Raw genomic sequence first — 27,088 nt, 5'->3', positions numbered from 1 at the left:
AAAGTAAAGGGTCGCAGCTAACACAATGCTAACACTTTACCCCCATGTCCTCTGAAAAAAGTTAGTTCTTTCCTAAACAAGTATATCCAAGGAATATCATGCTTTTTCTCCATTTCACCTCATTTCTAATAAAAAGAAGAACTGGCAATGGCACATGACTATTCTTATGTGCTATGTAGTAGAATGTAAACTGCTTACCTTTGTGGAAAGCAATTTAGCAATGTGTGTATTAAGAACTTTAAATGTTCAGAACCCTCTGACCTATCAATAACACTTTTCTTTTTTTTTCTTTCCTGGTCTAGTTCTGTTGAGTAAATAACACTTTTCAATCTATTAAAAAGAAATAATTAGATACAAAGACACACATAATCATGCAAAAAAATTACAATAGTTAAGGCACAAATACAAGATGAAATATTCAGTTTATGAAGATTTTAATGAAACAGGAAAACACTCAAGGGAGGAAAGAAATGCATGTCTATTGCCATAATTTTCCACTTGTATCTGAACTGCATCATTTATTTAGGAATTAAAAATATGTTCTATGCTCAGTGTTACCTGGACTGACACTAACAACAAAACAAAAAACAAATGTTCCTAATATAACCAAAACCATGGTTTTGTTCAGCAAAAGGGAAAAAGCAGCAATCAATTCTTCTGGAAACAGGAGGGAAAGAATTCTATTTCCCTTCTGAATATATTATTTATTTATTTTGAGACAGAGTCTCACTCCGTTGCCCTGGCTAGAGTGCCATGGCGTCAGCCTAGCTCACAGCAACCTCAAAGTAAGTCCTGGGCTCAAGCAATCCTTCTGCCTCAGCCTCCCGAGTAGCTGAGACAGGCATGTGCCACCATGCCCCGCTAATTTTTTCTATATATTTTTAGTTGGCCAATTAATTTCTTTCTATTTTTAGTAGAGACAGGGTCTCACTCTTGCTCAGGCTGGTTTCTAACTCCTGACCTTGAGCGATCCACCCGCCTCGGCCTCCCAGAGTGCTAGGATTACAGGCATGAGCCACAGCACCTGGCCCGAATATATTGTTTGTCATGAGATTATTCTTAGATGAAGAATTAGTACTGTGGAACCAAAGCTGGAACACTTCTGTGCATTTTTAAAAGCAGTTTTTAAAAGTTGTTTTAATGTTTGTTGTGACAGAACTAGTCAACTAGCTGTGCATATATATCTATTGGCCTCAACTCAACCATGTCCATTATTAATGCTCCTTGCCAAAGAAGATCTCTGCACTAGGGTTCCATGTGTCAACAGGAAAACAGTTAAACTGTGGTACATCCATATAATGAAATACTACTCCACAAAAAGGAGTGAACTTGCTGAGTGAAAGAAGCCTTCAGAATGCAAACCATAGGTTCTATTTGGATAAAGTCCTAGAAAGGCAAAACTAATTTATGGTAGGAAAAAAAAATCCAGAACAGTGGTTGTCTCTGGGGTTGGTGAAGAAGACCAGCTGAGAAAAGGTCACATAAGAACTTTCTAGGGAGATAATAATGTTCTATATCTTGATAGGAGTTTGGGTTACAAAGGTATTTCTCAAAACTCACTGAATGGCAATATATGTGTAGTAATGCTTTCCTCACTATATATAAATTTGGCCTTGGTCGGGCACAGTGGCTCATGCCTGTAATCCTAGCACTTTGGGAGGCTAAGGCAGGAGGATCACCTGAGCCCAGGAGTTTTGAGGTTGCAGTGAGCTATGAAGATGCCCCTGCACTCTAGCCCAAGCAACACACTCACACTCACACATATACACACACACTCTCTCTCTCTCTAAAAAAAAAATTCTGCCTCAAAAGAACAACAAATAGCATAATAAAATATTAATTGTAGAATCTAAGCAATAGGTATAAAAGTATTTATAAAATAGAAAATTTTCATAACAAAATGTTAGGGAACAGTATTATATGAACCAAACTAAGTTATAAAAATCTAATAAGAACTTAAAAATACACCAGAATGTTTACTGTAGTTATCTCTGGGCTGACGGACATGAATCTTAATTTTTTTTTAATGTCTAGGCTCAAAATTTTCATTTTTCTATTGAAAATTTGAATATGTACCACACATGATAATAAATTGTGAATTGGTAGAGCTTATGTAACAACTCATCAACATTTGAAGATATTGGCACTTGATATGCTCTTAAGGAAAATTTGCCTCCAAATTTTAAGCTGGAAAGTCACTGCAATACCTGTTTTAAAAAGAATTGCAATGCATGGTTTTTTAGATTTTCAGTATGTATGTTAAGAATTGTGTACAAATTGAAATGTCTGTGTACTGATCCTCAACACAACCAATAAAATCCCAATTACAAAAAATAAATAAAAAATAAAGCAAATGAAAATAATTTTGTTTTAATTCTTTGGTGTATGTGATGTTCAATGGAGAAAATTTTGAAAATAGCTAACATTTGCTTAATGCTTACTATGCACCAAGAACTATTCTAAGTGCTTCGCATTAAATATCTTTTTTAATCCTCACAAGATCTTGCTAAGCTCCATTCTGCAGATAGAAAAATCAAGGCACATAGAGATTAATTTGCCCAAAGTCACAGAGCTTGGATTCACTCAGGTAGTATGACTCAAAGAGCATGTTTCTTTAACTTTTATATAATAATATGCTACTTCGCAGAAAAACATAAGGAAAAAAATCACCCATAATACCCAAAGAAAAACCTCATTTAAGAAATATTATTTAATTATATGGATGAAACCTCATTTAGCTAAGCATCACCCCTCTAATTCCCACACATTTTCAGGCATTTAAAGTTATGCTCTTTTATTTCTTATGCTACAGTGAAGAAGTGGCAAGATTCACTCTGTTGGCCCGGCTAGAGTGCCATGGCATCAGCCTAGCTCACAGCAACCTCAAATACCTGGGCTCAAGTGATCCTCCTGCCTCAGCCTCCCGAGTAGCTGGGACTACAGGCATGTGTCATCATGCCCGGCTAATTTTTTACATATATATTTTTAGTTGTCCAGCTAATTTCTTTCTATTTTTTAGTAGAGACGGGGTTTCTTGCTCAGGCTGGTTTTGAACTCCTGACCTTGAGCAATCCTCCCACCTTGGCCTCTCAGAGTGGCAGGATTACAGGTGTGAGCCACCACACCCAGCCTTTTTTATTTTTAAGTCTCTAAGAACTGTGAGGAAGACTTGTACCAATTCACTCACCAATTAATGAAAAGGCCAATGCCTCAATGCTCCCTCACTGATATCATATTAAAACTCTTTCTTTTATAGAAAATAATAGATATATCTCAATATTACTTTAATTGGCATTTCTACTACAGACTGAAACGTTTTCTTGTTAACCACTTGTATTTCCACTTCAGTGAGCTGTCTGTTCATTTCCTTGTTTACTTTCCTATTAGGGGATTTAAAATTTAAATGTCCTTCGGTCTTTATATAGCCAGGCTATTAATACTTTGACATATGAAACAAAGATTTTTCTTTTCTTCATTTGCCTTTTAATTTTAATTTTTTTATTCAGCCTCTTACTCTCTACATAGTAAAGTCTATTGATCACTTCATTTATGGAAGTATAGAAAGTTCTTCTTCCATCCAGAGATCATACAACTGATTCATCTATATTACCCTTATTTTATGGTTTCATTTTATAACAGCTATATTCTCTCTACTTTACCACATAATATGTTCATGGAAAAGTTAACTTACTATTCTAGATCAGTTCCCAGTTTCACGGCTATATCTTCATATTCTTGTCTATTTTTAGCAATAAGCTCAAGACAACCTAAGCAAGTGAGCTGGGAAGCCGCAACTCGGGAAGCAAGAGTCTCTCCTATAATACAAAAGAACAATTGCACACCTGAGAATGTAAATAACACAGTTATCAATGTTACTTATGGTAAGCATCCACACAATACAGATGAAGAGAGTGGAGCCAAGTGTTCAGACTTAAACAAGTTTCATTATCTATCATCTTTCCTTAGCTGTTGCTTCTAATACCATAATTTCACCTGTAAGTGTCTCCCCCCAAAAGAGATTTTTAAAACAAGAAAGAAGATTCCAATGATTTATCAGCAACTTACCTGGCATAGTTACCATGGGTGTCCCTGCCCAGAGGACATCCATCCCCGTGGTGTGTCCATTACAAAGTGGAGTATCCAAGCAGACATCTGCCAGTTGGCCTCTCCTGACATGTTCCTCTTTAGGAGCGACAGGTGAAAAAATGATACGGTTCTGGGGAAGGCCCATGTTTTGTGCGTACTGTTGAATATTAGGTTCTCCTACTGCTGGAAAACGCAACAGCCATAATACACTATTGGGAACACGCTTCAGAATCTAAAATAGAGAAAATAAGAATTATTAATAGCAGATCTACCCTTCTCAAAAGATTCCCATAGGTCTCTAATGATCATACCACACTCTATTCTTTCCATCCAGACAGAAGCCTACTGTGAACTTAAGTCTTTCCTTCACATAGATGAATCAGATCAACTAAATTACTCTTCTTCTGCTTAGCTGTCCCCAGAGAGAGTTCAAAGAAAGAGAGGAGACTGACGTTATAAGACACAAATCAAGTTACTAATTGGCAAAATCTCAGGCATCTACCTCCTGTGGGAACTGACACAGGCAGTGTTTTTGTTGAAGAGATGGAAATTTTCCATTTCAAATTTTAAAACCCCCACCATGACAATAAAGAAAGTTAACTCACACTTGCCTAACTTTATTTGCCTAATATAAATCAAAGATCAGCAAACTTTTTATGTAAAGGGCCAGATAGCAAATATTTTCAGCTCTGTGGCCACATGAACCATCATAAATACTCAATTCTTCCACTGTAGCTTGAAAGCAGCCATAAATAATGTGTAAACAAGTGGATGTGGCTGTGTGCCAATAAAATGTATACAAACAGGCAGTGGGCTGTATTTGGCCCATGGGACATAATTTGCCAACTCCTGATTTAGAGCTACTTCTACTCAATGTACCACACAAGTTCAAGAAGAACACATGAATTTCTGAATTCAGAATATTTCCGATTTTAAAAAAGTAGTACAGTACACATATATTACATAACACCCTCAGCGGCAACTCATTATAAACAAACACATTAGTACCTCTGCCTCAAGGGGCAGGAATGTTCATACTATATGGATTAAATATTCATACTATATGGATTAAATAAAAGACAATAAATAGCTTAATGTCAGTTCAGGTAGTTCTGCTGTCAAATTTGTCACATAGTTATCAAAAAGCTTTTGATTTTCAGAGTTTTTTGAACATTGGGAAGTGAGGACAGTCCATCTGTACTCATCCTCATCTGCTTCCTCTTCTCCTCTACCCACCCCTCTCCTCTAAAACAAAACAAAACAAAACAAAACAGATGTGTGTGTGTGGTGGGGGGATTAACCAAGGAATTATATCCAGATTGCCTAAAGGTAAAACATGCCATTTTATTTTAATTCTGTGGACTAAGATCAAGTTACAGATATGCAATATCCTGCTTATGCAAACTGGTCTGATGAACTGAGAGGCAATGACATAAATCGACTCCTTCCTGGTTATAACTCTAAAATACTGCAAGAATGTTAAACATGGGTGGATGTACATGACAGCTTTTGCTATCAGTTTAGACCAAACTACAGCCTGTAAACCAAATCTGGCATGCTGCCAGTTTTCATAAATAAAATTTTATTGGAACACAGCCATAGTCATCATTTATGTAAAGTCTGTGGTATTTTCGAGCTATAACAGCAGAGCTGATTAAATGGGACAGAGATCATACATCAAAAACTGAAAATATTTACCATCTATCCCTTTAAGAAAAATTTTACTGACCCAATTTAGACAGACTATAAAAATTTAAAAGGTTCATAATATAATATTTAGAAATTAGAAGGAGAAATCAAAAACGCCTGAAGGCTGGGCGCGGTGGCTCACGCCTGTAATCCTAGCTCTCTGGGAGGCCGAGGCGGGCGGATTGTTTGAGTTCAGGAGTTCGAAACCAACCTGAGCAAGAGCGAGACCCTATCTCTACTATAAGTAGAAAGAAATTAATTGGCCAACTAATATATATAGAAAAAATTAGCCGGGAATGGTGGCGCATGCCTGTAGTCCCAGCTACTCGGGAGGCTGAGGCAGGAGGATTGCTTGAGCCCAGGAGTTTGAGGTTGCTGTGAGCTAGGCTGATGCCATGGCACTCACTCTAGCCTGGACAACAAAGTGAGACTCTGTCTCAAAAAAAAAAAAATGCCTGAAAAATCTACAACTTGAAGATTAGGAATAAACACAATAGTTCCTAAATGGGAGTAGGAGGACCCGCCTCAGCAAGATGGTCTATATACAGAATCTTTACTAGTCTCCAGACAGTAATAATGAATCTATGTATACTCACATTTGCCCACATCTGCAAAGTAGAAGGATCAATTTTATACAACTGATTAAAGTTACAGTACACAATGGCATCTTCTGGTAGCCCATACTGAGAACGGGTAGTTACGATAATGGTGCGGGGAACCTCCTCTCCAGTTGCAGCCTTATTGTTGATCTAGAACAAGGAAAAGAATGTGGTTATATTTATTTAAAGTCAAAATAGTCCTTTTCTTTTAAGAGACAGGTCTCACTCTGTCACCCAGGCTGAAGTACAATGGTGCAATCATAAACTCACTTTAGCCTTGAACTCCTATGCTCAAGGGGAATGATCCTCCTGCCTCAGCATCCCAAGTAACTAGGACTATAGGCCTGCATCATCACATCTGGCTATATTTTAAATTTTGTAGAGATAGGGTCTCACTATGTTGCCCAGGCTGGCCTGGAACTCCTGGCCTCAAGCAATCCTCCCCGCTCAGCCTCCCAAAGCACTGGGATTACAGATGTGAGCCACTACACCAAGCTGATTTTTTTAATCCATAAAGAATCCAGCCGGGGCCGGGCGCAGTGGCTCAAGCCTGTAATCCTAGCACTCTGGGAGGCCGAGGCAGGCGGATTGCTCGAGGTCGGGAGTTCGAAACCAGCCTGAGCGAGACCCCATCTCTACTAAAAATAGAAAGAAATTAATTGACCAACTAAAAGTATATATACAAAAAAAAATTAGCCGGGCATGGTGGTGCATGCCTGTAGTCCCAGCTACTTGGGAGGCTGAGGCAGAAGGATCGCTTGAACCCAGGAGATTGAGGTTGCTGTGAGCTAGACTGACGCCACGGCACTCACTCTAGCCAGGGCAACAAAAGTGAGACTGTCTCAAAAAAAAAAAAAAAAAATCCATAAGTTTTACTCTACCGGCTGAAGAAAAAAATTTTTCAAAATTAAAACAAAAAAAAAGAATCCATAAGATGCAAAATGTAAAACCATTCAAAGTCATGTCACTGAACTATGGGAAAATATACATGATATATTAAATTAAAAAAAAAATAGTTGCAATGCTATTTTAATTTGGGGGAGATTGTACTACAAAACATCTTGCTCTAGCCTGCAAAGTTCTAAAATCCTATTAACAATCCAACAGCAAACTTTTGCTCATTCTTTTCTTTATGGATAAAATGTCCTTTTCCAAATCACACTCATACTTCAAGGATAAATTACCCTTCCCAAATGGGTCTCTTCTCCCAAGACTCTCTCTCCTAAAACTGATCATCACCATTTTTGAGCTTCTACATTATATAATTAATCTTCCCTTGTAATTTCCACACATTTGAATACTGCCTTGTGTTGTTATGTAACTATTCCAGATGTACATGGACATTTAACTGTTAACTCCTAAAAGGTCAAAGATCCTTGCCTTATACTCTCTTGACAGAGCTACTTATTCAAGAATGCAATATATATTTATTAAGTATATATACTACATTACTGTGGTTAACACATGGGTCCCAAAGTAATTCAACTCAGTGGCAGATACAAACACAGGGAATTATAATGTGTTATGTTGAATATAATGATATATCCCAAATATTACAGAAGCATAGAAGATATAGTTACCAATGGAGTAGCGATAGAGAGGTTAGCAGTAAGTATAGGAACAGATTCCTGAAGGAGCTGTCTGAACTGAGTCTGAGTAGGATTTAGTTAGGGAAAAGATGGGGTTACAGAAGCAAGAAACTGTGTGGTGCCTATAAATAGGTAATCATACGATAAGAGAGTAAAGCCACGGTCAGGGAATAACAAGATATTAACACAGTAATAACCTATTAACACTCAGTAATAACCTACTGGCTTAATCTGGAAGACTTAAAATCAGACAAAGCTACTTAAGATGCCAATTTCCACTGAACTCATTTCCTCATTTATAAAATGGGAATAATGGTATTTGCCTCCTAGAGTTCTTAGGAGGTTTAAACGAAATAAATGCATGCTTGGTAGTATATACTATGGTCTATTATTCTCTCACCTGGGTAGTTGCCAGCCCATTGCTAATACTGAACCCATTAATTGTTATCTGAATCTGTCCTCTGTTAATCATTTCAATAACTGCTTCTGCAATGGTATTCATAGGAATGACAGGCATATTAAGAGCTGTGTTACTGGTGTCTGCATTGTCTCCTCCATCAGGACATTTCATCTTAAAAATAAAAGACACAAAATGCATCATTAGGTAAAAGATCCCATCCCAAATGCAGTTAACTTTTCTTCAACGACAATATTGACTTAGGTTCTGACCTTGACAATTTTCACATCTGGTAGACTATCAAGAAATGCTTTGAGGTCGATGCCATTCAGGACTATCCGATTGTCATAAATGTGCCCATTGGACTTAAAATCAATGACTGCTTTTTTCTAATGAAAAAAATAGTTTCAGACATGTCTGTTAGGATGAGTAAGAAAAGACGTGACTACAATTCTTTGAAATTCCCCCATAGCACTGTTTTATACCTACCTTCAGGTGAGGAAACATGTTAGCATGATCACCAATAAAGAAAGTGTGGGGCATATAAGCCAGCTTCTCAGAATACTGCTCAGCAACTTCAGCTGGTGAGGTTTCCTGATCCGTGATGATGTAATCCATGAAAAGCGCACCACTAGTCCCCGGGTAGCCCAGCCACATTGCCTAAACCCAACAATCCCAGATCAAAACTGATTAAGAACCTTCATTAGTATACTCATCTTTAAATTCATCATCAAATACCTTAAACATGTACAGCTTTTCGTATGTCAATCATACCTCAATAAAGTGTTTTTTTAAAAAAAGAACTTTCATCAAAAGGTGCCAAAGTTAAATAAGTAAATAAACAAACAAGGAGGGTTGACTTCTTTAGCCAAGAGCAATCAAGTAATATTTTAGACTAACCTTCTAAGTGCTAAAATGTTTTTCAAATTTGTAAGGCAGAGCACCTATTTATACCCAACCATGAATTGCATGCCTCCGCATACATGTACCTATAGGCACTGTATTCTACACTCAAATTCTTTATCCCTGTGCATTTCAAGAACGTTTAAAAAAATCAAGCATGTCTGCCCTATTGTTTCAAACGTCAGTTAACCAGAGGGGGAGAAAAACACAGCATTGTCTTTTTAGCCCAATACACGTTATAAGTGATTGCTATTAATTCCTTTACCTGTATAGGAGCTGGCCTGAGAGCAAAGAGCTCATTTCGAGCCCCCTTGGTATAACCATTCATATTTACAAGGATGTGAATTCCATCCTGATGGATGCGATCAGCTGCTTTTCCATTGCATGGAATCTATGGAATAGAAAGCAAGAACTCACTATGTATAATCTCAGATTAGTTCATTTAGCTTTAATGGCATTAAAAAAATTCAGATTCTCAGATTGAAAAGTTGTAAGAACACAAATCAACTACATTAATGCAGGGCAAAAATATGATTAAGTGTCATTAAAATGGGCCCAAAGCATTACAGAAACAGAACACAGAGGAAGGAGAGTTTATTTCTGGATTGAATATATGAGAAACAAGGTTCCATACAGGAATTGGTATTTGAAATGGGCCTTCAAAGATAAATAGGAGTTTGAGAGAATACAATCTCAGTAGCAAATAGTATGAATAAAGAACCAGAGTAGTTGGTATTCAATATTCCACTGCTAAATTTGAGTGGCTTTAAAAAAAAGAAAAAAGAAATAAAGTATAAGGTTGGTTAAAAAAAAATGGTAACTCACTTTTATTTGGTATAGGGTATACATGAAGGTGAATGGTGGGTGAAAGTCTTGGCAAACTGAGAAAGGTTATAAAGGCTATGCTAAAGAGTTTAGACTTCACTCAACAAGCAGTGAGGTCTCTGATGGTCTCAAAGTAGAAAGGGGTATGCTTCTTGGTCACAAAGCGTTCAACTATACATTAAAAATGGCCAGGCATACTTTTGAAACAACTATATTGCAAAAGATGTTGGTGCATACTATGTATTAAATGAGTCTTACAACCCTTTTGCTAGGACTTCAGTGATTTACATATATACATATACACATGTGTATTTACATACATATGCGTGTATACACAAACATACACACTATAAAGAGATAATATTTTGTCTCTACTAGTCACCAAAGTGGCCAAGAGAGTCAACAAAGAAAAACTTGTTGTCTACATACTCAGGAAATTAATTCCCCCAAAGGTTTCAATCTTAATTTATTTTAAAACTTACAACTAAAGGATATAACAACAGAACAAGTACAGAAACAAAGATAACCAGAGGCAAACACGGCCAGGCACAGTGGCTCACTCCTGTAATCCCAGCAGTTTGAGAGGCCAAAGTGGAAGGATTGCTTGAGGCCAGGAGTTTGAGACCAGTCTGGGCAACATAGTGAGACCCCGTCTCTACAAAAAATAAATTAGCTGGGTATGGTAGGATGTGCATGTAGTCCTAGCTACTTGGGAGGCTGAGACAGGGGAATGGCTTGAGCCCAGGAGTATGAGGTTGCAGTGAGCTATCATCACACCACTGCATTCCAGCCTGGGCAACAGAGTGAGACCCTGTCTCAGAGAAAAGGAAAAAAAAGAGAGACAAAAGTCCACAGAAATAGATGAACCATAGTTCATCTATTTTCTTTAAATACCCACTTATTCTTCCAAGTCATCATTTTGTTCAATTTCTTCCGTTAGTACCTATTAAGTTTCTACTGTCACAAGTGCTGGCTCAACCCCCATAAAAGTTGTATGTCAAAGCACAAATACAACGCATTTCTGTTTCGTTCAAAACCCCAGCAAAACCATGCTGATTATAAACATAAATGACCAAGGAAGGAAGATCAAAGCAATTGCCCGTATGTAGTACTATAATGTTTTATACCTACCATCAAAAATATAAACCATATGCCAATAGCTTTATTCAAATTTGCTCAAAATAAAAAGTTGGAAGGCCTGTAATCCTAGCACTCTGGGAGGCTGAGGCAGGCGGATTGCTCGAGGTCAGGAGTTCGAAACCAGCCTGAGCAAGAGCGAGACCCCGTCTCTACTATAAATAGAAAGAAATTAATTGGCCAACTAATATATATATAATATTAGCCGGGCGTGGTGGCACATGCCTGTAGTCCCAGCTACTCGGGAGGCTGAGGCAGAAGGATTGCTTGAGCCCAGGAGTTTGAGGTTGCTGTGAGCTAGGCTGACGCCATGGCACTCACTTCTAGCCTGGGCAACAAAGCAAGACTCTGTCTCAAAAAAAAAAAAAGTTGGAAGTATAACAGTTTCACCTAGGCTGGGCACGGTGGCTCATGCCTATAATCCTAATACTCTGGGAAGCCGAGGCAAGAGGATCATTTGAGCTCAGGAGTTCGAGCCCAGCCTGAGCAAGAGTGAGACCCCATCTCTACTAAAAATAGAAGGAAATTAGCTGGACAACTAAAAATATGTAGAAAAAAATTAGCCAGGCATGGTGGTACATGCCTTTAGTCCCAGCTACTTGGGAGGCTGAGACAGTAGGATTGCTTGAGCCCAGGAGTTTGAGGTTGCTGTGAGCTAGACTAGCACTCTAGCCCGGGCAACAGAGTGAGACTCTGTCTCAGGAAAAAAAAAAAAAAAAAGAGTTTCTGGGACTGCAAACTAGTTCAACCTCTGTGGAAAGCAATATGGAGATACCTTAATGCGATAAAAGTGGATCTACCATTTGATCCAGCAATCCTATTTACTGGGCATCTACACAAAAGAACAAAAGACACTCTATGAAAAAGACACCTGCACTCGAATGTTTATAGCAGCACAATTCACAATTGCAAAGATGTGGAAACAACTGAAGTGCCCATCAATACATGAGTGGATTAATAAAATGTGGTATATGTATACCATGGAGTTCTATTCAGCTATAACAAACAATGGTGATAGAGCACCTCTTGTATTTTCCTGGCTAGAGCTGGAACCCATTCTATTAAGTGAAGTATCTCAAGAATGGAAAAATAAGCACTCACCAGCAAATTGGTTTTAACTGATCAACACCTAAGTGGACATATAGGAATAACATCTATCAAGTGTCGGGCAGGTGGGGGGGAGGGGATGGGTATTACGTACATAATGAGTGCGATGCGCACTAACTGGGGGATGGACAGGCTTGAAGCTCTGACGGGCGGTGGGGGGGGGGGACAAGGGCAATAAAATGTAACCTTAACATTTGTACCTCCATAATATGCTGGAATAAATAAATAAGTAAGCAAGTAAGAGTTTCACCTACCTGAGAAAGATCAATGAAATGATTGGCTTCTGCCATCACCTTCACTCGGAAGTTTGTGCCATCATCTGGGCTCAGGGCATAACAGAATACCTGGAAGGCGGCACATAGTATATTTAATAAAAACTTGCTCAAATTTTTTGGAAAGACATTGGGTTTAGTACATCGTGGTGACAATAAAGCCAACACTGTGTTTTTTTTTTAAACAAATAGTGAGTGATTCTATAGAAACACTAGTCTTACCTCAAATTTATCAGGATTATGCATGCCTGGAATAGACTGCATAAGGTGAGAAGTAGGATGATTCCCAAAGTCAGAACTCACATATCCTACACGAAGTCGACCATCACTGAGTTTCAAGTCTTTTGGATGTTCATATGGTGGTTTATGAAGGACATTAATCTACCAACAGAACCCAAGGCTTGTTAGTAAAATGGAGTCTATACAGAAATTTTCATCTAGGAAAACTGACTAAAAACACACCAAACCTACACATCACACCTGTTGAGGTTTGCCCAGAATATTTCATTTAATTCCTATAGCCAGTTTGATATAACCTTAGCAGTGTATGTAATATGTTTCATACTTTAACATTTTCCTGAGACCTATGAAAAAGTATGAGCGAATTTAAAACTTGTAGGAATGAAGCAGCATGGACAGAGCATGATAAACCCTCCAGCATTTTAGAAAATTCTGTAGGGAATTTTTTTTTTTAAATGTAGGGGAACCTTTTAAACACTTTATTAACCATTATGGCTTTCAACTTAAAGGAAAACACCACCAGTCTATCGTTAGTGTTTAAGTTAAGGATTCCACCTTATGAAGTACAGGGGGTTATGCTTGACACAGGACACAATGGAAAGGGGCTGATAAAAAGTTTCATTTCTCAACTTAGGTAGTGTTCACTTTATGATAACTCATTAAGCTATACATTTGATTTGCAATTTTCTGTATTGGTGTTTTTGTTTACAACAAAAAGATTAAAACAAAAGAATCATACCTTATCTAGGCAGAGGTTCCCATGCCTCTCAGCAATAGCCTTCCTGAAGCCATGAGAAAGAGGATATAGCATACTATGATGAGGATGCACAGAAGGCAACCTATTCTTCTCTAACTGGTCAGCCACAATGCTGACCAACTTCTTCATTCGCTCATCATAGTCTGTCCAATCACAGACAATCTAGAGGAAGCAAAAAAGAAGTTGTTATCCTGAAAACCCTATCCTAAGATCTACTGTTTTGTGTGTCTTTGGCCTAAAGTAATGTCAGATAACCTACTAAAAAACAGATAATCTACTAAAAAACACTATCTCCAGTCAGGCTTGGATTATTATGGCACATAACAATTAAAAAGCAATTACAACACTGAAAGCCAATTACTGGCCTGTTATTCTTTACCTGCAGGCAATGAGCCAGGTTACAATAAGCATCAGGAAAATCAGGCTTAAGTTTCAGAGCCGTGCGGTAAGAAGCTATTGCTTCTGGAATATTCCCTGAATCCTGAAAATAAATAAAGTGGGATGGTGAAGTTTCTTAAAATTAACCTTTAGGTGCTAAGATGCACATATTATAATAAACAGTGGTACCTTGTGAATGGAAGCCAGATTGCTGTGGGCATCTGCAAATGCAGGGTTAATCTGGATGGCACGTGTATAACATTGCAAGGCTCCCTGAACATCCTGCATCTCCTTTAGAGTGTTTCCCATATTAGAGTAGGCATCAGCAAAGGTAGGACTGATTCTAAAAGAGAGAACAAAGGTTTTATCTAGTAGAAGAATCTTAAACCCCCAATTGTTAGTAAAAGCCATTTTAGCACTTGCCCAATGTGCCAAATGCCAAACATTTAAAAATTAAAAGATAATTTAAAAGGGCCAGGTGCGGTGACTCACACCTGCAATCCTAACACTCTCGGAGGTGGGACAATTGCTTGAGGCCAGGAGTTTGATACCAGCCTGGGAAACATAGCAAGACTCCACCTCTACAAAAAATTTAAAACTTAGCTAGGTGTGGTAGTACATGCCTATAGTCCTAGCTACTCAAGAGGCTAAGGCGAGAGGGAGAGTCACCTGAGTCCAGAAGTTCGTGTTTTAGTGGACTATGATTGTGCCACTGCACTCCAGCCTGGGCAACAGAACAAGATCCTGTCTCTTTAAAAAAAATTTTTTTAAGATAAAGCTGTGAATTCCTTACCGAATAGCCTCTTTATAATGCATCAGAGCTTCTTGTAGTTTTCCCTGCTGCTGTAGTACACTTGCTAAGTTTGAATGGGCAGCAGCAAATTCTGGGAAGACCTACAAAAAGTCAAAATCATAACTGAGATTTACAAAAAACTGTTAAACAACAGTAATAACTTACTACAACCTTAAGAACTTTGCTCAAGTACCTCTATACCCCTAAACTTCTATCTTTTTTCCAAGTCTACTCATTCTCCAAGGCCTAGTAGCTCAAATTCTACTTCTTCCTCTATTTTATACCTCTCCTTGTTTCAAACATGAGGTAGACCTCTCCTCTTCTTCATCTATGCTGACTACTCCAGCACCACTGAAATCTCTCTCTGCTAAACTCCTACCATATCTACTAACCACCATACAGCCATCAGGTTCTGAAATTATATACTTATGGATAGCTCCTCTATTTTTTTTTTTTTTTGAGACAGAGTCTCACTCTGTTGCCTGGGCTAGAGTGCCGTGGCATCAGCCTAGCTCACAGCAACCTCCAACTCCTGGGCTCAAGCGATCCTCCTGCCTCAGCCTCCCGGGTAGCTGGGACTACAGGCACACGCCACTGTGCCCGGCTAATTTTTTCTATTTTTAGTTGTTTGGCTAATTTCCTTTTATTTATAGTAGAGACGGGGTCTCGCTCTTGCTCACGCTGGTCTCAAACTCCTGAGCTCAAACGATCCTCCCGCCTCGGCCTCCCAGAGTGCTAGGATTACAGGCGTGAGCCACCACGCCCGGCCTATAGCTCCTCTTAAACCATGGGTTCAATTTAATTTTTTGTTCAGATCTTATCTAGCCATAGAAAAATGAACTCTGAATGTAGAGATTTTCTTCAGTGTTACACAGGACCTCACATCATACCTTAGGTACTCAATTATTGGTTCAGTGAATAATCCTCTTTTAAATGATTCAACCACTATGTATTTTTACAAAAGTGGATGACATGGCAAACTTAACTGCTTTCCCTCTACTATCACACAGACTAAATACCCAGCCACACCACCCTCAACATACTTCTAATGCTTTACGATACAAGCGAACTGCCTCTTCGATGTTTCCTTGTTCTCGTTTGATATTGGCTAGATTATTCAGAGAGTCTGCATGGGTGGGACACAGACGGAGAGCAGTATTATAACAATCCTCTGCTTCAGCAACCTAAAAAACAAAACAAACCATTCAAAAACTACACAGAAGAATCATAGAGCCAACAATGATACTGTTCTAATAATTGCTTAGTTAAGCCTAATGGCTGGTAATACTCCAGAAAATGGGTATTTTTTGGTATTCTTTCGCTCAACCAAAACTCCACAGTAAGCCAATATACCATCTCAATACTTAATAATAATACATACAAAAAAAGACTTTCTTAATCCTACCAGATAATAAAGAAATAGACTGAGTAAAAATCCTTACACTGCCCTTCTCTTTGAGAGCATTGGCTAGGTTGCAGTAAGCATCAGGGAAATGTGGTTGCAGTTCAATAGCTCGCCTGTAGGTATCTATTGCCAGATCTATCAGGCCTTGCTCGTAATACACACAAGCCAGGTTGCCGTGCACCACCGCGTGATTTGGACTCAAGCTTAGGGCACGAAGGTAAGCTGCCACAGCTCTGTAAATAAAAACACACACACACACACACACACACACACACAAAAATGCAATTAATTTTTGATACTGTGTTACAATTAATTCAAGCTGCGCTATACCAAAATATATCAAAATACCATATACAACCTGAAACCAAAATTGCACCTTTATAAAATGTATTTTTATATTAAGGAATTTTAAGAACAATGAAGCATATTTGAAAAAAAAAGAAATTTTCTATTCCCACATAGTAGGCTTTCCTTTGACAACAACAAAAAAAGTTAAAAGTTGGGATTTACTTAGCTTTCTGAATCAGATCAAAGAATAATTTAATCTAAGAGATAACCATTTCAACAGTTCTACAACAAAGGAAATTTCAACCAAACTCCCAGTGAGAAAGATAATGGCTTTGAGGAAAGCCAACAATGAAAAGTCAGGCAACAATACCTACAAATAAAAGGTATCAAAGCAGACATTATGGGCAGGGAAAGACAACGTATTAGGAAAGGAAAATGCGTTTCAATGGACTATTGTGATAATTTCAGTCCAAACTCTCAAGTATCAATACAATAGACTCAAGAAAATTTATTAAATAGAACATTCTCTCACCTGTCAAAAATGCGTGCCTCTTTCAAGACATTTCCTAAATTGATATAAGCATCCAGAAAATTTGGGTCAAGCGTGACAGCCTAAAAATTTCAAGACAGTTACTTAGAGCAAGTTAGGATTTTGCCAGATTAACTTCCCAATTAAACAATTTTTTTATTCTGAGGTCATTTTCAACCTCCAATTACAGTCACTAGTATAATTAAATCTTATTTCATTTTTAAAACCCAATTTATTTAGTACCTTCTCATTATTTTTACAAATCTCAATTTTATGAAAAAACTTCTCATGTTCTCATGAGCAAAACAGGTCCTGAAGGAAAAAATTTAAAAGTGGGTCTTCTCCAATTTTATTGAGCTGAATACTTCTAATGATTGCCCCTATTTTATTCAAATTAACCAGTTTAACTCTTCTAATGGCACAAAAAGGCAGCAAGCTCTTACTGAAAAGGAATCATATAACTCAGTTATATACATACAACTGTATACTCAGCAAGACCTTAGTAAGATATGTAATTAGAACTATATACTCAGTAAGACAATACTTCAAGGAGATACTAACCATTAAATGATGTCATGTGAATAACTCTGAAGTTGTCTTAAAATATGGCCGGATATATCTAGAACAGTGATTCTCAACCTTGGCAGTATATTAAGAATTCACCTCCTAAAAGGTGCCTGGACTCTATCACAAGCCAGTTAAATCAGACACTCTGAAGATGGGGCCAGGATATCCATATCTTTTTACAAGCTTCTCATGTGCGACCAATGTAAAGAACCACTGATCAAGAAAGGTACTCCTTGCTGTGCATTAAGATGTAGGGGTGGGGGGAAAGAAAGGTACTCCGATAGTGTGGTAATTATAAACTTTAATCAAAACACTGAAAAGGTAAAGAGTAATTGTAAATACATTTAAAACAGTCATAAGGAACACTGCATCTTCACTTAGATGGTGATTCTGTAGTAAAGACAGCACGCTGCATTTAACTTAGATTGTCTACAGTGATAGATGTCTTCCCCAAAAATCTTTAACTTTTTATTATGGAAATTTTCAAACATACAAAAACAGAGGAACATGAACCCAACAAACCCAAGTCTCCCTTATCCATCTTCAATTCATAAATCATGTTTAATCTTACTTAATCTATATTCCAACCTACTCCCCCAGATCATTTTGAAACAAATCCCAGACATATTCCATTTGAAAATATTTCAATATGTATCTCAGAAACAAGAATGCTTTTCCCTCCCAACATAACCATAATACCATATACCTAAAAAAAAAAAAATGACAGCAATTCCTTAATATCAACTATCCATTCAGTGGTCCAATTTCTGATTAGCTTTACATCAGGATCCAAATAAGACCCATACACTTTGCCAATGTGCCTTTCTGAGTTTCTTTTAATCCTTAAATGTAAAGTTTAATTAAAATCTCCATTTTTATTCCTAAAATTTGTTGAAGAGATCAGATTACTGTCCTATAAAGCTTCCCATAGTTTGGATTTTTCTGACTGCATCCTTATGGTGTCCTTTAACATGTTTCCCTGGCCAATGTATTCCCTGTAAACTGGTAGGTAGAACTAGAAGCTTAATCAGATTTGGGTTTCTCTTTTTGCAAGACTACTTCACTAGTGGAATTGTGTACTTTACCACAAGGTACTTAGTATCTGGTTGTATTTCTTTTTTTTTTTTTTTTTTTTTTTGAGACAGTCTCGCTTTGTTGTCCAGGCTAGAGTAAGTGCCATGGCATCAGCCTAGCTCACAGCAACCTCAAACTCCTGGGCTCGAGCGATCCTTCTGCCTCAGCCTCCCGAGTACCTGGGACTACAGGCATGCGCCACCATGCCCGGCTAATTTTTTTTTTATATATATATCAGTTGGCCAATTAATTTATTTCTATTTATAGTAGAGACGGGGTCTCGCTCTTGCTCAGGCTGGTTTTGAACTCCTGACCTTGAGCAATGCGCCCGCCTCGGCCTCCCAGAGAGCTAGGATTACAGGCGTGAGCCACCGTGCCCGGCCTTGGTTGTATTTCTTTATTTGCCATTGATAGATGCCTAAAGCTATTAATGGTGATACTCTATCATTCTTTCTTTAACAGTTGAAATACTTTTATAAGTGAAACTCGCCCATCAACTATTGGGATACTCTAAAGTCCAGTTCATACAGGAGAGGGAAGACAAATGCTTTATTCATTTTTTTCTCTTTTTTTGAGACAGTCTTGCTCGGTTGCCCTGGCTAATGTGCAATGGCATGATCATAGCTCACAGCAACCTCAAACTCCTGGGCTCAAACAATCCTCTTGCCACAGCCTCCCAAGTAGCTGGGACTACAAGCACATGCCACTGTGCCCCGCTAATTTTTCTATTTTTAGTAGAGATGGGGTCTTGCTGTTGCTCAGGCTGGTCTGGAACTCCTAAGCTCAAGCAATCCTGCCTCTGCCTTCCAGAGTGCTAGGATTACAGGCGTGAGCCACCTTGCCTGGCCCTTTTTTTCGATCTTTAATTGACAAATAATAATTGTACCATATATTTATGGGGGTACAATGTGATGTTTTGATCTATGTATGCATTGTAGAAAGATTCAGCTAAACTCATTAACATATCTATCACCTCACCAACTTTTTTTGTGGTGAGAATGTTAAAAATCTATTATTTTAGTAATTTTGAAATATTTAATACATTATTATTAACTATGGTTACCATGCAGTACAATAGGTCACTGAAACTTATTTTATTCCTCCAGTCTAACTAAAACTTTGTACCCTTGGAGGAACATCTCCCCTTTTCCCATCCCTCTCAGCCTTTGGTAACCACCTTTCCACTCTGTTTTTGTGACATCGACTTTTTTAGATTCCACAAATAAGAGGGATCATACAGTTATTTGTCTTGCTGTGCCTGGTTTATTTCACCTAGCATAAAGCACAGGTAACAAAAGCAAGAAGGGACAAATGAGATTGCATCAAACTAAAAAGCTTCTGTACAGCAAAGGAAATAATTAACAGAGAAAAGAGACAAGCCACAGATTGGGAGAAAATATTTACAAAACATACATCTGATAAGGGGCTAATATCTAAAATATATGAGAACTTCAACTCAATAGCAAGAAAACAAACCTGATTGAAAAATGGGCAAAGGATCTGAACAGACATTTCTCCAAAGAAGAGATATGAATGACCAGATATTAGCCGGGCATGGTGGCGCATGCCTGTAGTCCCAGCTACTCGGGAGGCTGAGGCAGCAGGATCGCTTGAGCCCAGGAGTTTGAGGTTGCTGTGAGCTAGGCTGACGCCACGGCACTCACTCTAGCCTGGGCAACAAAGTGAGACTCTGTCTCAAAAAAAAAAAAAAAAAAAAAAAAAAAAAAAAAAAAAGATCCTTTTGTAGTTCATAAGCATGATGACTGGGTGTTCGTGTCATGTGTGAGATGTGCCACTCTCAAACCTTGTTATGATGTCGGCACATTACCCATCTGACATGAAAAAAAGAAGAAAAAATATGTTCAACATCACTAATCATAAGGGAAACGCAAATTAAAACCATAATGAGATATTACCTCGCACCTGTCAGAATGGCTATTATGAAAAAGACAAATGATCTTAGACAAGCTAGCATGAGGAATTAAAATTTGGAAATTTAAAAATTTTAAATAAAGAAAAAATCTGATAAAAAGAGAAAAAAACAAAACAAAAAGACAAATGATAACAAGTTAGGATGTGGAGAAAAGGCAACCCTTGTACACTGATGGGGGAATATAAATTAGTATAGCCATTTTGGAAAATAGTAGGGTGGTTCCTCAAAAACTGTGTTCTTGGCCGGGCGCTGTGGCTCACGCCTGTAATCCTAGCTCTTGGGAGGCCGAGGCGGGCGGATTGCTCAAGGTCAGGAGTTCAAAACCAGCCTGAGCAAGAGCGAGACCCCGTCTCTACTATAAATAGAAAGAAATTAATTGGCCAACTGATATATATATATAAAAAAAAAAAAATTAGCCGGGCATGGTGGCGCATGCCTGTAGTCCCAGCTACTCGGGAGGCTGAGGCAGGAGGATCGCTTGAGCCCGGGAGTTTGAGGTTGCTGTGAGCTAGGCTGACGCCACGGCACTCACTCTAGCCTGGAAAACAAAGCGAGACTCTGTCTCAAAAAAAAAAAAAAAAAAAAAAAAAAAAAAAAAAAGAAAAAATCTGATAAAAAGAGAAAAAAACAAAACAAAAAGACAAATGATAACAAGTTAGGATGTGGAGAAAAGGCAACCCTTGTACACTGATGGGGGAATATAAATTAGTATAGCCATTTTGGAAAATAGTAGGGTGGTTCCTCAAAAACTGTGTTCTTGGCCGGGCGCTGTGGCTCACGCCTGTAATCCTAGCTCTTGGGAGGCCGAGGCGGGCGGATTGCTCAAGGTCAGGAGTTCAAAACCAGCCTGAGCGAGACCCCGTCTCTACTATAAATAGAAAGAAATTAATTGGCCAACTGATATATATATAAAAAAATTAGCCGGGCCGGGCGCTGTGGCTCACGCCTGTAATCCTAGCTCTTGGGAGGCCGAGGCGGGCGGATTGCTCAAGGTCAGGAGTTCAAAACCAGCCTGAGCAAGAGCGAGACCCCGTCTCTACTATAAATAGAAAGAAATTAATTGGCCAACTGATATATATATATAAAAAATTAGCCGGGCATGGTGGCACATGCCTGTAGTCCCAGCTACCCGGGAGGCTGAGGCAGAAGGATCACTCGAGCCCAGGAGTTTGAGGTTGCTGTGAGCTAGGCTGACGCCACGGCACTCACTCTAGCCTGGGCAACAAAGCGAGACTCTGTCTCAAAAAAAAAAAAAAAAAAAAAAAAAAAAAATTAGCCGGGCATGGTGGCGCATGCCTGTAGTCCCAGCTACTCGGGAGGCTGAGGCAGAAGGATCACTCGAGCCCAGGAGTTTGAGGTTGCTGTGAGCTAGGCTGACGCCACGGCACTCACTCTAGCCTGGGCAACAAAGCGAGACTCTGTCTCAAAAAAAAAAAAAAAAAAAAAAAAAAAAAAAAAAAACACTGTGTTCTTCTCTTTTTAATCAGTTTTCAAAATGAGTTGTTCCTTATCTTCCAATGGTGACAAATGAATTTTTTAGTATAACTATGAGCTCATGGATTTAAATATACTTGATAAGTTTCATTATATTTCAGTTATTATTCCTGTTGATTGATGCTCAAGTTCCCATCTTTAGCCAGTGGAAACCTCTTCAAGTTGCCTGAGTCCTTTTGAAACCAAGTAGTATGTATGTCAAAGCTTCCTTGCTTTCTGGTATGACAAGGCATTCCAGACAAATCTTGTATATTTCCTGCCCCAGATCTGGAATCACCCTTTTCACCAAGAAGCCCTGCTTCTTTAAAGCCTGTTTTAAAATGCATTTTTAGAGCAAGACCCCATCTCTACTATAAATAGAAAGAAATTAATTGGCCAACTAATATATAGAGAAAAAATTAGCTGGCCATGGTGGCGCATGCCTGCAGTCCCAGCTACTCGGGAGGCTGAGGCAGGAGGATCGCTTGAGCCCAGGAGTTTGAGGTTGCTGTGAGCTAGGCTGACGCCATGGAACTCACTCTAGCCTGGGCAACAAAGTGAGACTCTGTCTCAAAAAAATAAAAAATAAAATAAAATGCATTTTTAATTACTAAAGTACATTCTCAGTGCCAAACTGGAAGCTGCCATACCATATACCATCCAGCAAACACTGCAATACAGATGTTCCTCCACTTAGAGAAAGGTTACATTCCAATAAACCCATCGTAAGTTGAAGATATCTCAAGTCAAAAATGCATGTAATACACCTACTGAACATCATAACTTAGCCTAGCCTACCTTAAACATTCTCAGAACACTTATATCCACCTACAGTTGGGTAAAATCATCTAACACAAAGGCTATTTTATAGTAAAGTGTTGATAGCTCATATAACTTATCCAATGCTATACTGAAAGTGAAAAACAGAACGGACATATGGCTACTCAAAGTACAGTTTCTATTAAATGCATACGTCTTTTGTACCACTGTAAAGTAAGAGAATTCCTAAGTCAAACCATAGTAAGTCAGGGGCCATCTGTTCTGTCACAGAAACAAAGACATCATGTGACTGGTTAAGTAAAGACCTATTATTTTAGTTCTGGTAAAAAACACTCTGTACATGTACATACTTCATAAATACCAATTATTAATTTAACTAACCTTTTCAAAGTGATGAATTGCAAGCCAAATCTCCCCTTGTGCATTGAAAACACAGCCAAGATTACTCCATGCTACTGCAAAGTTCGGTTGCGTCTCAATTGCTTTCAAATAACATGCCTTAGGAGGGGTTAATGAAAGAAGATGGGAGGGGAAGGAGGTAAAGGGAAAGGGGAAAATTTGTAAAGGGAAAAAAAAAGATTGGGGGGAGGGGGGAAGAAGGTGATATCATTATTCCTTCTCTGACCAGCCAAAAGTGACCCTGCAGCATAGGCTCGCTTGCGCCAAAACTAATGCGCTGCCACAGCTGGCTGCTCCTGCGCCTGCGCCACCAGAACCCAAGTGCAAACCACCGTGTTCAGTTCTGCCAACCAACGACCAACCCTTACACTGGGACTAACGTGGGAAGTCAGTTGCTGTAAAACTATATGCTTGACTTCTCTTATCCAAACACCTAAGGGCTCTTGTTAGGTTCTCAAGTTGTATCTAGAGGGCGCCACTGCCAAGTTTTCCTACCCCCACCATTTCCCAAAGTGTGTTCCACAAGGCTTTAATTAACAGGTGTCACTGGAAAAAAGGATTTCATGATCAAATAAATTAGGAAAACAAAACAGGTTTCTTTACTACAGGACTTCCCTAAGCCTTTAGTAGTATCACAGGGATCCCTGAACTTAGCTGACCATGGAACTCTTCTTTCCTTGGGCATTTTATTACAGTACTAGGAAACACATTTTGGGAAATGCTACTCTTCGACAATAATGGTCCTCACTAGCATCAGAACTATCCTACTGAAAAATGTTTTTCTGCCAAGTCAGATACCATGAAGCCAGGCTTTAAGTTACATCCTCACAATGCCCTGTCTCCCAAGAAGGACTGAGGCTGAAACCTCACATGACAGGATTGCACCTAGGTTGAGGTCCCTGTAATGCGAGCGCAAACATCGCTTGCGCAACCTAACAGCATCGCACTGCGCAATCGCTGCGAACTGCTGCGCTACATAGAACACCCCTAGACGCAGCAAACGGCCAACCAGATCCATTAATCTACTAGACAGGCCCATAGAGAATATTTGTTTAATGAGATTAGTTAGACTCGAGGTATGTTAAAACCCAATTTTATCCAAAAAGGCTACAGAATAGGACTGAGGGAGCCAGTCAATCAGATTACTCATCTAGTCAACCGTTCGCAGGGGCTCATTCGCACGCAATGCGCATTAACGCCGCGCAGCCTTTGCGCTACTGCAGGGTCACAGCGCATCATCAGAAGAGCAGAATGCTGCAATCCAAACAAAGAAGAAAAAGGAAAAAAAATGAACAACAAGAAGAGTTAGAAGCTTTTACTAAGTAAATTATCTCTAATAATTTTTAATATCTTAATTAACTTTTACTTATCTTTGACAGAATTGTGGCTATAGTATAAAACATTCTCTTAAATAACTTGCTTGTAAATAAAATTATTTTAAGCTGTTTCTGAAGCCACAAGACAGAAGATTCAGGCATGGAGGCAAATTGTTTTGCTGTGGCAGTTACAAACCCGTTACCATATTTCTCATCATGTGACTTTTCGGTGCGTTCCTTGCTGGAAGAGGAGGAGGAGGTTGTGTGTCTGCCCTAGATCCAGGCCTCGAGCTCCCTTCAGCGAGGCACCTTACGCATGGAATAGGAGGTTTCACCCACCTGAAACCTTCTAAATACAATATCAATGGTGAAAAACCAAAAACAAGAGAGAAAATAAAAACAAGATCATTAGTAAAAGTTCAACAAAGCAATTGAAATTCTTTGGATGTCTATTACATATGGGAATGAGGACAGTCTCAAGTCTGTAACATGGGAAACATGCAGAAGGGAGAGGGTTAATCAGGGCTATTGCATACAGCAGGGATTTTTGCTGGAAGAAAGGCTCTTCATTTTCTACAAAGACAACTTAATTTTGCTTCCATCTACTAGGAATATGCTGGCTTGAATTTTCAAATGCACTGATTACAAAAGAAATACATTGCATTTCACTCAAGAGTATTTTCTTGTTTACTAAATTCTCACAAAAAACAGAATAACATTTTTCAAACTAGGTGTCTCCAGAGCTCTGAAATAAAGAAGTCAGCAACCTAAGGCAGGCGCAACGTCTCAGCCTAAACCGATCTCTAAAGCCGCAGTGAAGTGCAATTCATGTTAGCTGTCCGCTTGGTGGGGTGACAATTAATAGGAGCTGATCAAATATTTGTCCTATAAATTACCAATTAGATTTATCGGCTAAGATTGAAATCAATTACAATTCATTAGCTGGAAACCTACATAAGGTTAATCCAAAGTGTCAGCAGAATTTATGAGCTATGCACTCAAAACTAGTGCCTTTTTAACATTAGATGGTGCTGAAAAGCCTTCTCCCTCCCTGGACAAAGCAGTCAAACAGACAGCTACGCTGCGCATACACTCCACGCATTAGCATGCGCGTGGGGCTCAGAGCAACAGGTGGGAGTTTCAGAAGCATTCTGGTTTCTCCCCACTCCTCACCCCTGCAGCGCGGTTGCGTAAGGTGGCTTGTAACAAGACAACTGCATTTATAAATTTAATTTTACATTATACCAAAAGCTTTAATTAACCCAACCTGGTGTTCAAATTCATTATTTGAAAACACAGAATGCTAAAAGCCACCTTTCCACTTTGGCAAGTTTTCTTTCGATCAGTCCATTTCCCAAACAAACCAGCTTTGTCCTTCTGACTTTTTTTTTTTAAGGGAGTGGGGTAGGGAGGAATAAAAGAAGGAAATGAGAAAGAAAAGGAGGTAGACAACCAGGATTGAAAAAGAGGAAAAAGGAACTCAGGAAGGGAGTGAGGACAAGAAGGGGCAGGACATTCCAATTATTAATTTGCAATCATTTTAACAGCCTTTCTTCCACTGTAAAAAAGGGTGAGGAAGATGAAGGGAGGAAGGTTAAATAAGAATTTTAAATGCCAGCATTACAGGGTAACATTTGGATGAAATTCTTCTCCACTTACAAGCCACAAAGGACTTAGAAGAGCAGCATTTTCAATGGCACCTGCATCATATAGGAGTCTTGAGCCAAATCACAGGCGCTCTGCTTGTCACCAGCAGGCAAGCCTCAGATTTGAAGGAATGTTATTTATTCCCACATAAGATCATGACGGAGCCCATTGTTATAAAGATGATCTAGCTCAGCAGAAAGGCTCCAAAATGTTCAGGTTCTTGCTTTACCCCCAGATTTAGAACAGATATGCCAAAGCCTGGCCCTGCTCTAGTCTGAGGCGATTCATGCCGTCAGTTTTCCTCAGTTTCATAGGACTGTTTTGTGAAGATAGCTCAATGAAGAGTTGAAGACTTGGCAAAAAGTACAAGTTTTCATAACACTGATGTCTAAATGTGTTCTATCAAACACCTACCTTGGCTTCTTCCAAGCGACCCAGGGCTTTGAGCAGGTTCCCCAGGTCACTGCGAACACAGTACAAATCCTAGAAACCCAGAGATACTCTGTCATTAATTATACTCTGCTCTGTCGATCACAAATATCTTGAAATCATTTTTACACATCTAGCTCCCTGCCATTTTATTCTGTCAACCAAAGATACTGCTTGACCAACTTAAGTGCAGGACCACAATCCTTCATTCTAAATTCCAGATTCCAAAAACGTTCCAAAAACTCATTTGATGGTTAAATCTAACCTTAACAGACATGAAGCTATTTATAAAACTTATTTATCTCACTTAGTATAAATACTCCTATATTTTGTGGCAGAAATATGTTTTACTGGCCGGGCGCTGTGGCTCACGCCTGTAATCCTAGCTCTTGGGAGGCCGAGGCGGGCGGACTGCTCAAGGTCAGGAGTTCAAAACCAGCCTGAGCAAGAGCGAGACCCCGTCTCTACTATAAATA

The 27,088-nt window shown here is 38.9% G+C and overlaps 1 protein-coding gene and 1 non-coding gene across 3 annotated transcripts in view; one reads left to right on the top strand and one right to left on the bottom strand.

Moving 5' to 3' along the window:
• The window catches only part of OGT (O-linked N-acetylglucosamine (GlcNAc) transferase), a 40,375-nt gene that overhangs the window by 2,442 nt on the left and 10,845 nt on the right, over positions 1-27,088 (bottom strand). For both annotated transcript variants that reach the window (XM_012736183.2, XM_012736184.2), the window contains exons 4-21: positions 26,598-26,666; positions 23,203-23,319; positions 16,998-17,077; positions 16,215-16,410; positions 15,816-15,956; positions 14,773-14,873; positions 14,169-14,322; positions 13,981-14,082; positions 13,584-13,763; positions 12,827-12,985; positions 12,587-12,676; positions 9,529-9,654; positions 8,850-9,020; positions 8,633-8,749; positions 8,364-8,534; positions 6,372-6,524; positions 4,066-4,318; positions 3,692-3,815 (exon numbers count right to left, since the gene is read on the bottom strand). In XM_012736183.2, the coding sequence (XP_012591637.1) occupies positions 3,692-3,815; positions 4,066-4,318; positions 6,372-6,524; positions 8,364-8,534; positions 8,633-8,749; positions 8,850-9,020; positions 9,529-9,654; positions 12,587-12,676; positions 12,827-12,985; positions 13,584-13,763; positions 13,981-14,082; positions 14,169-14,322; positions 14,773-14,873; positions 15,816-15,956; positions 16,215-16,410; positions 16,998-17,077; positions 23,203-23,319; positions 26,598-26,666 (2,504 nt within the window). The remainder of the gene's footprint in view (positions 1-3,691; positions 3,816-4,065; positions 4,319-6,371; positions 6,525-8,363; positions 8,535-8,632; positions 8,750-8,849; positions 9,021-9,528; positions 9,655-12,586; positions 12,677-12,826; positions 12,986-13,583; positions 13,764-13,980; positions 14,083-14,168; positions 14,323-14,772; positions 14,874-15,815; positions 15,957-16,214; positions 16,411-16,997; positions 17,078-23,202; positions 23,320-26,597; positions 26,667-27,088) is intronic.
• LOC142866139 (small nucleolar RNA U13) lies at positions 20,371-20,473 on the top strand. The gene has a single exon (XR_012916199.1). It is a non-coding gene; the product is annotated as a small nucleolar RNA U13 (small nucleolar RNA).

This window comes from Microcebus murinus, chromosome X, assembly GCF_040939455.1.
Source record: "Microcebus murinus isolate Inina chromosome X, M.murinus_Inina_mat1.0, whole genome shotgun sequence".
Classification (NCBI taxonomy): Eukaryota; Metazoa; Chordata; class Mammalia; order Primates; family Cheirogaleidae; genus Microcebus; species Microcebus murinus.
This window is presented reverse-complemented; position numbering and strand designations above follow the sequence as displayed.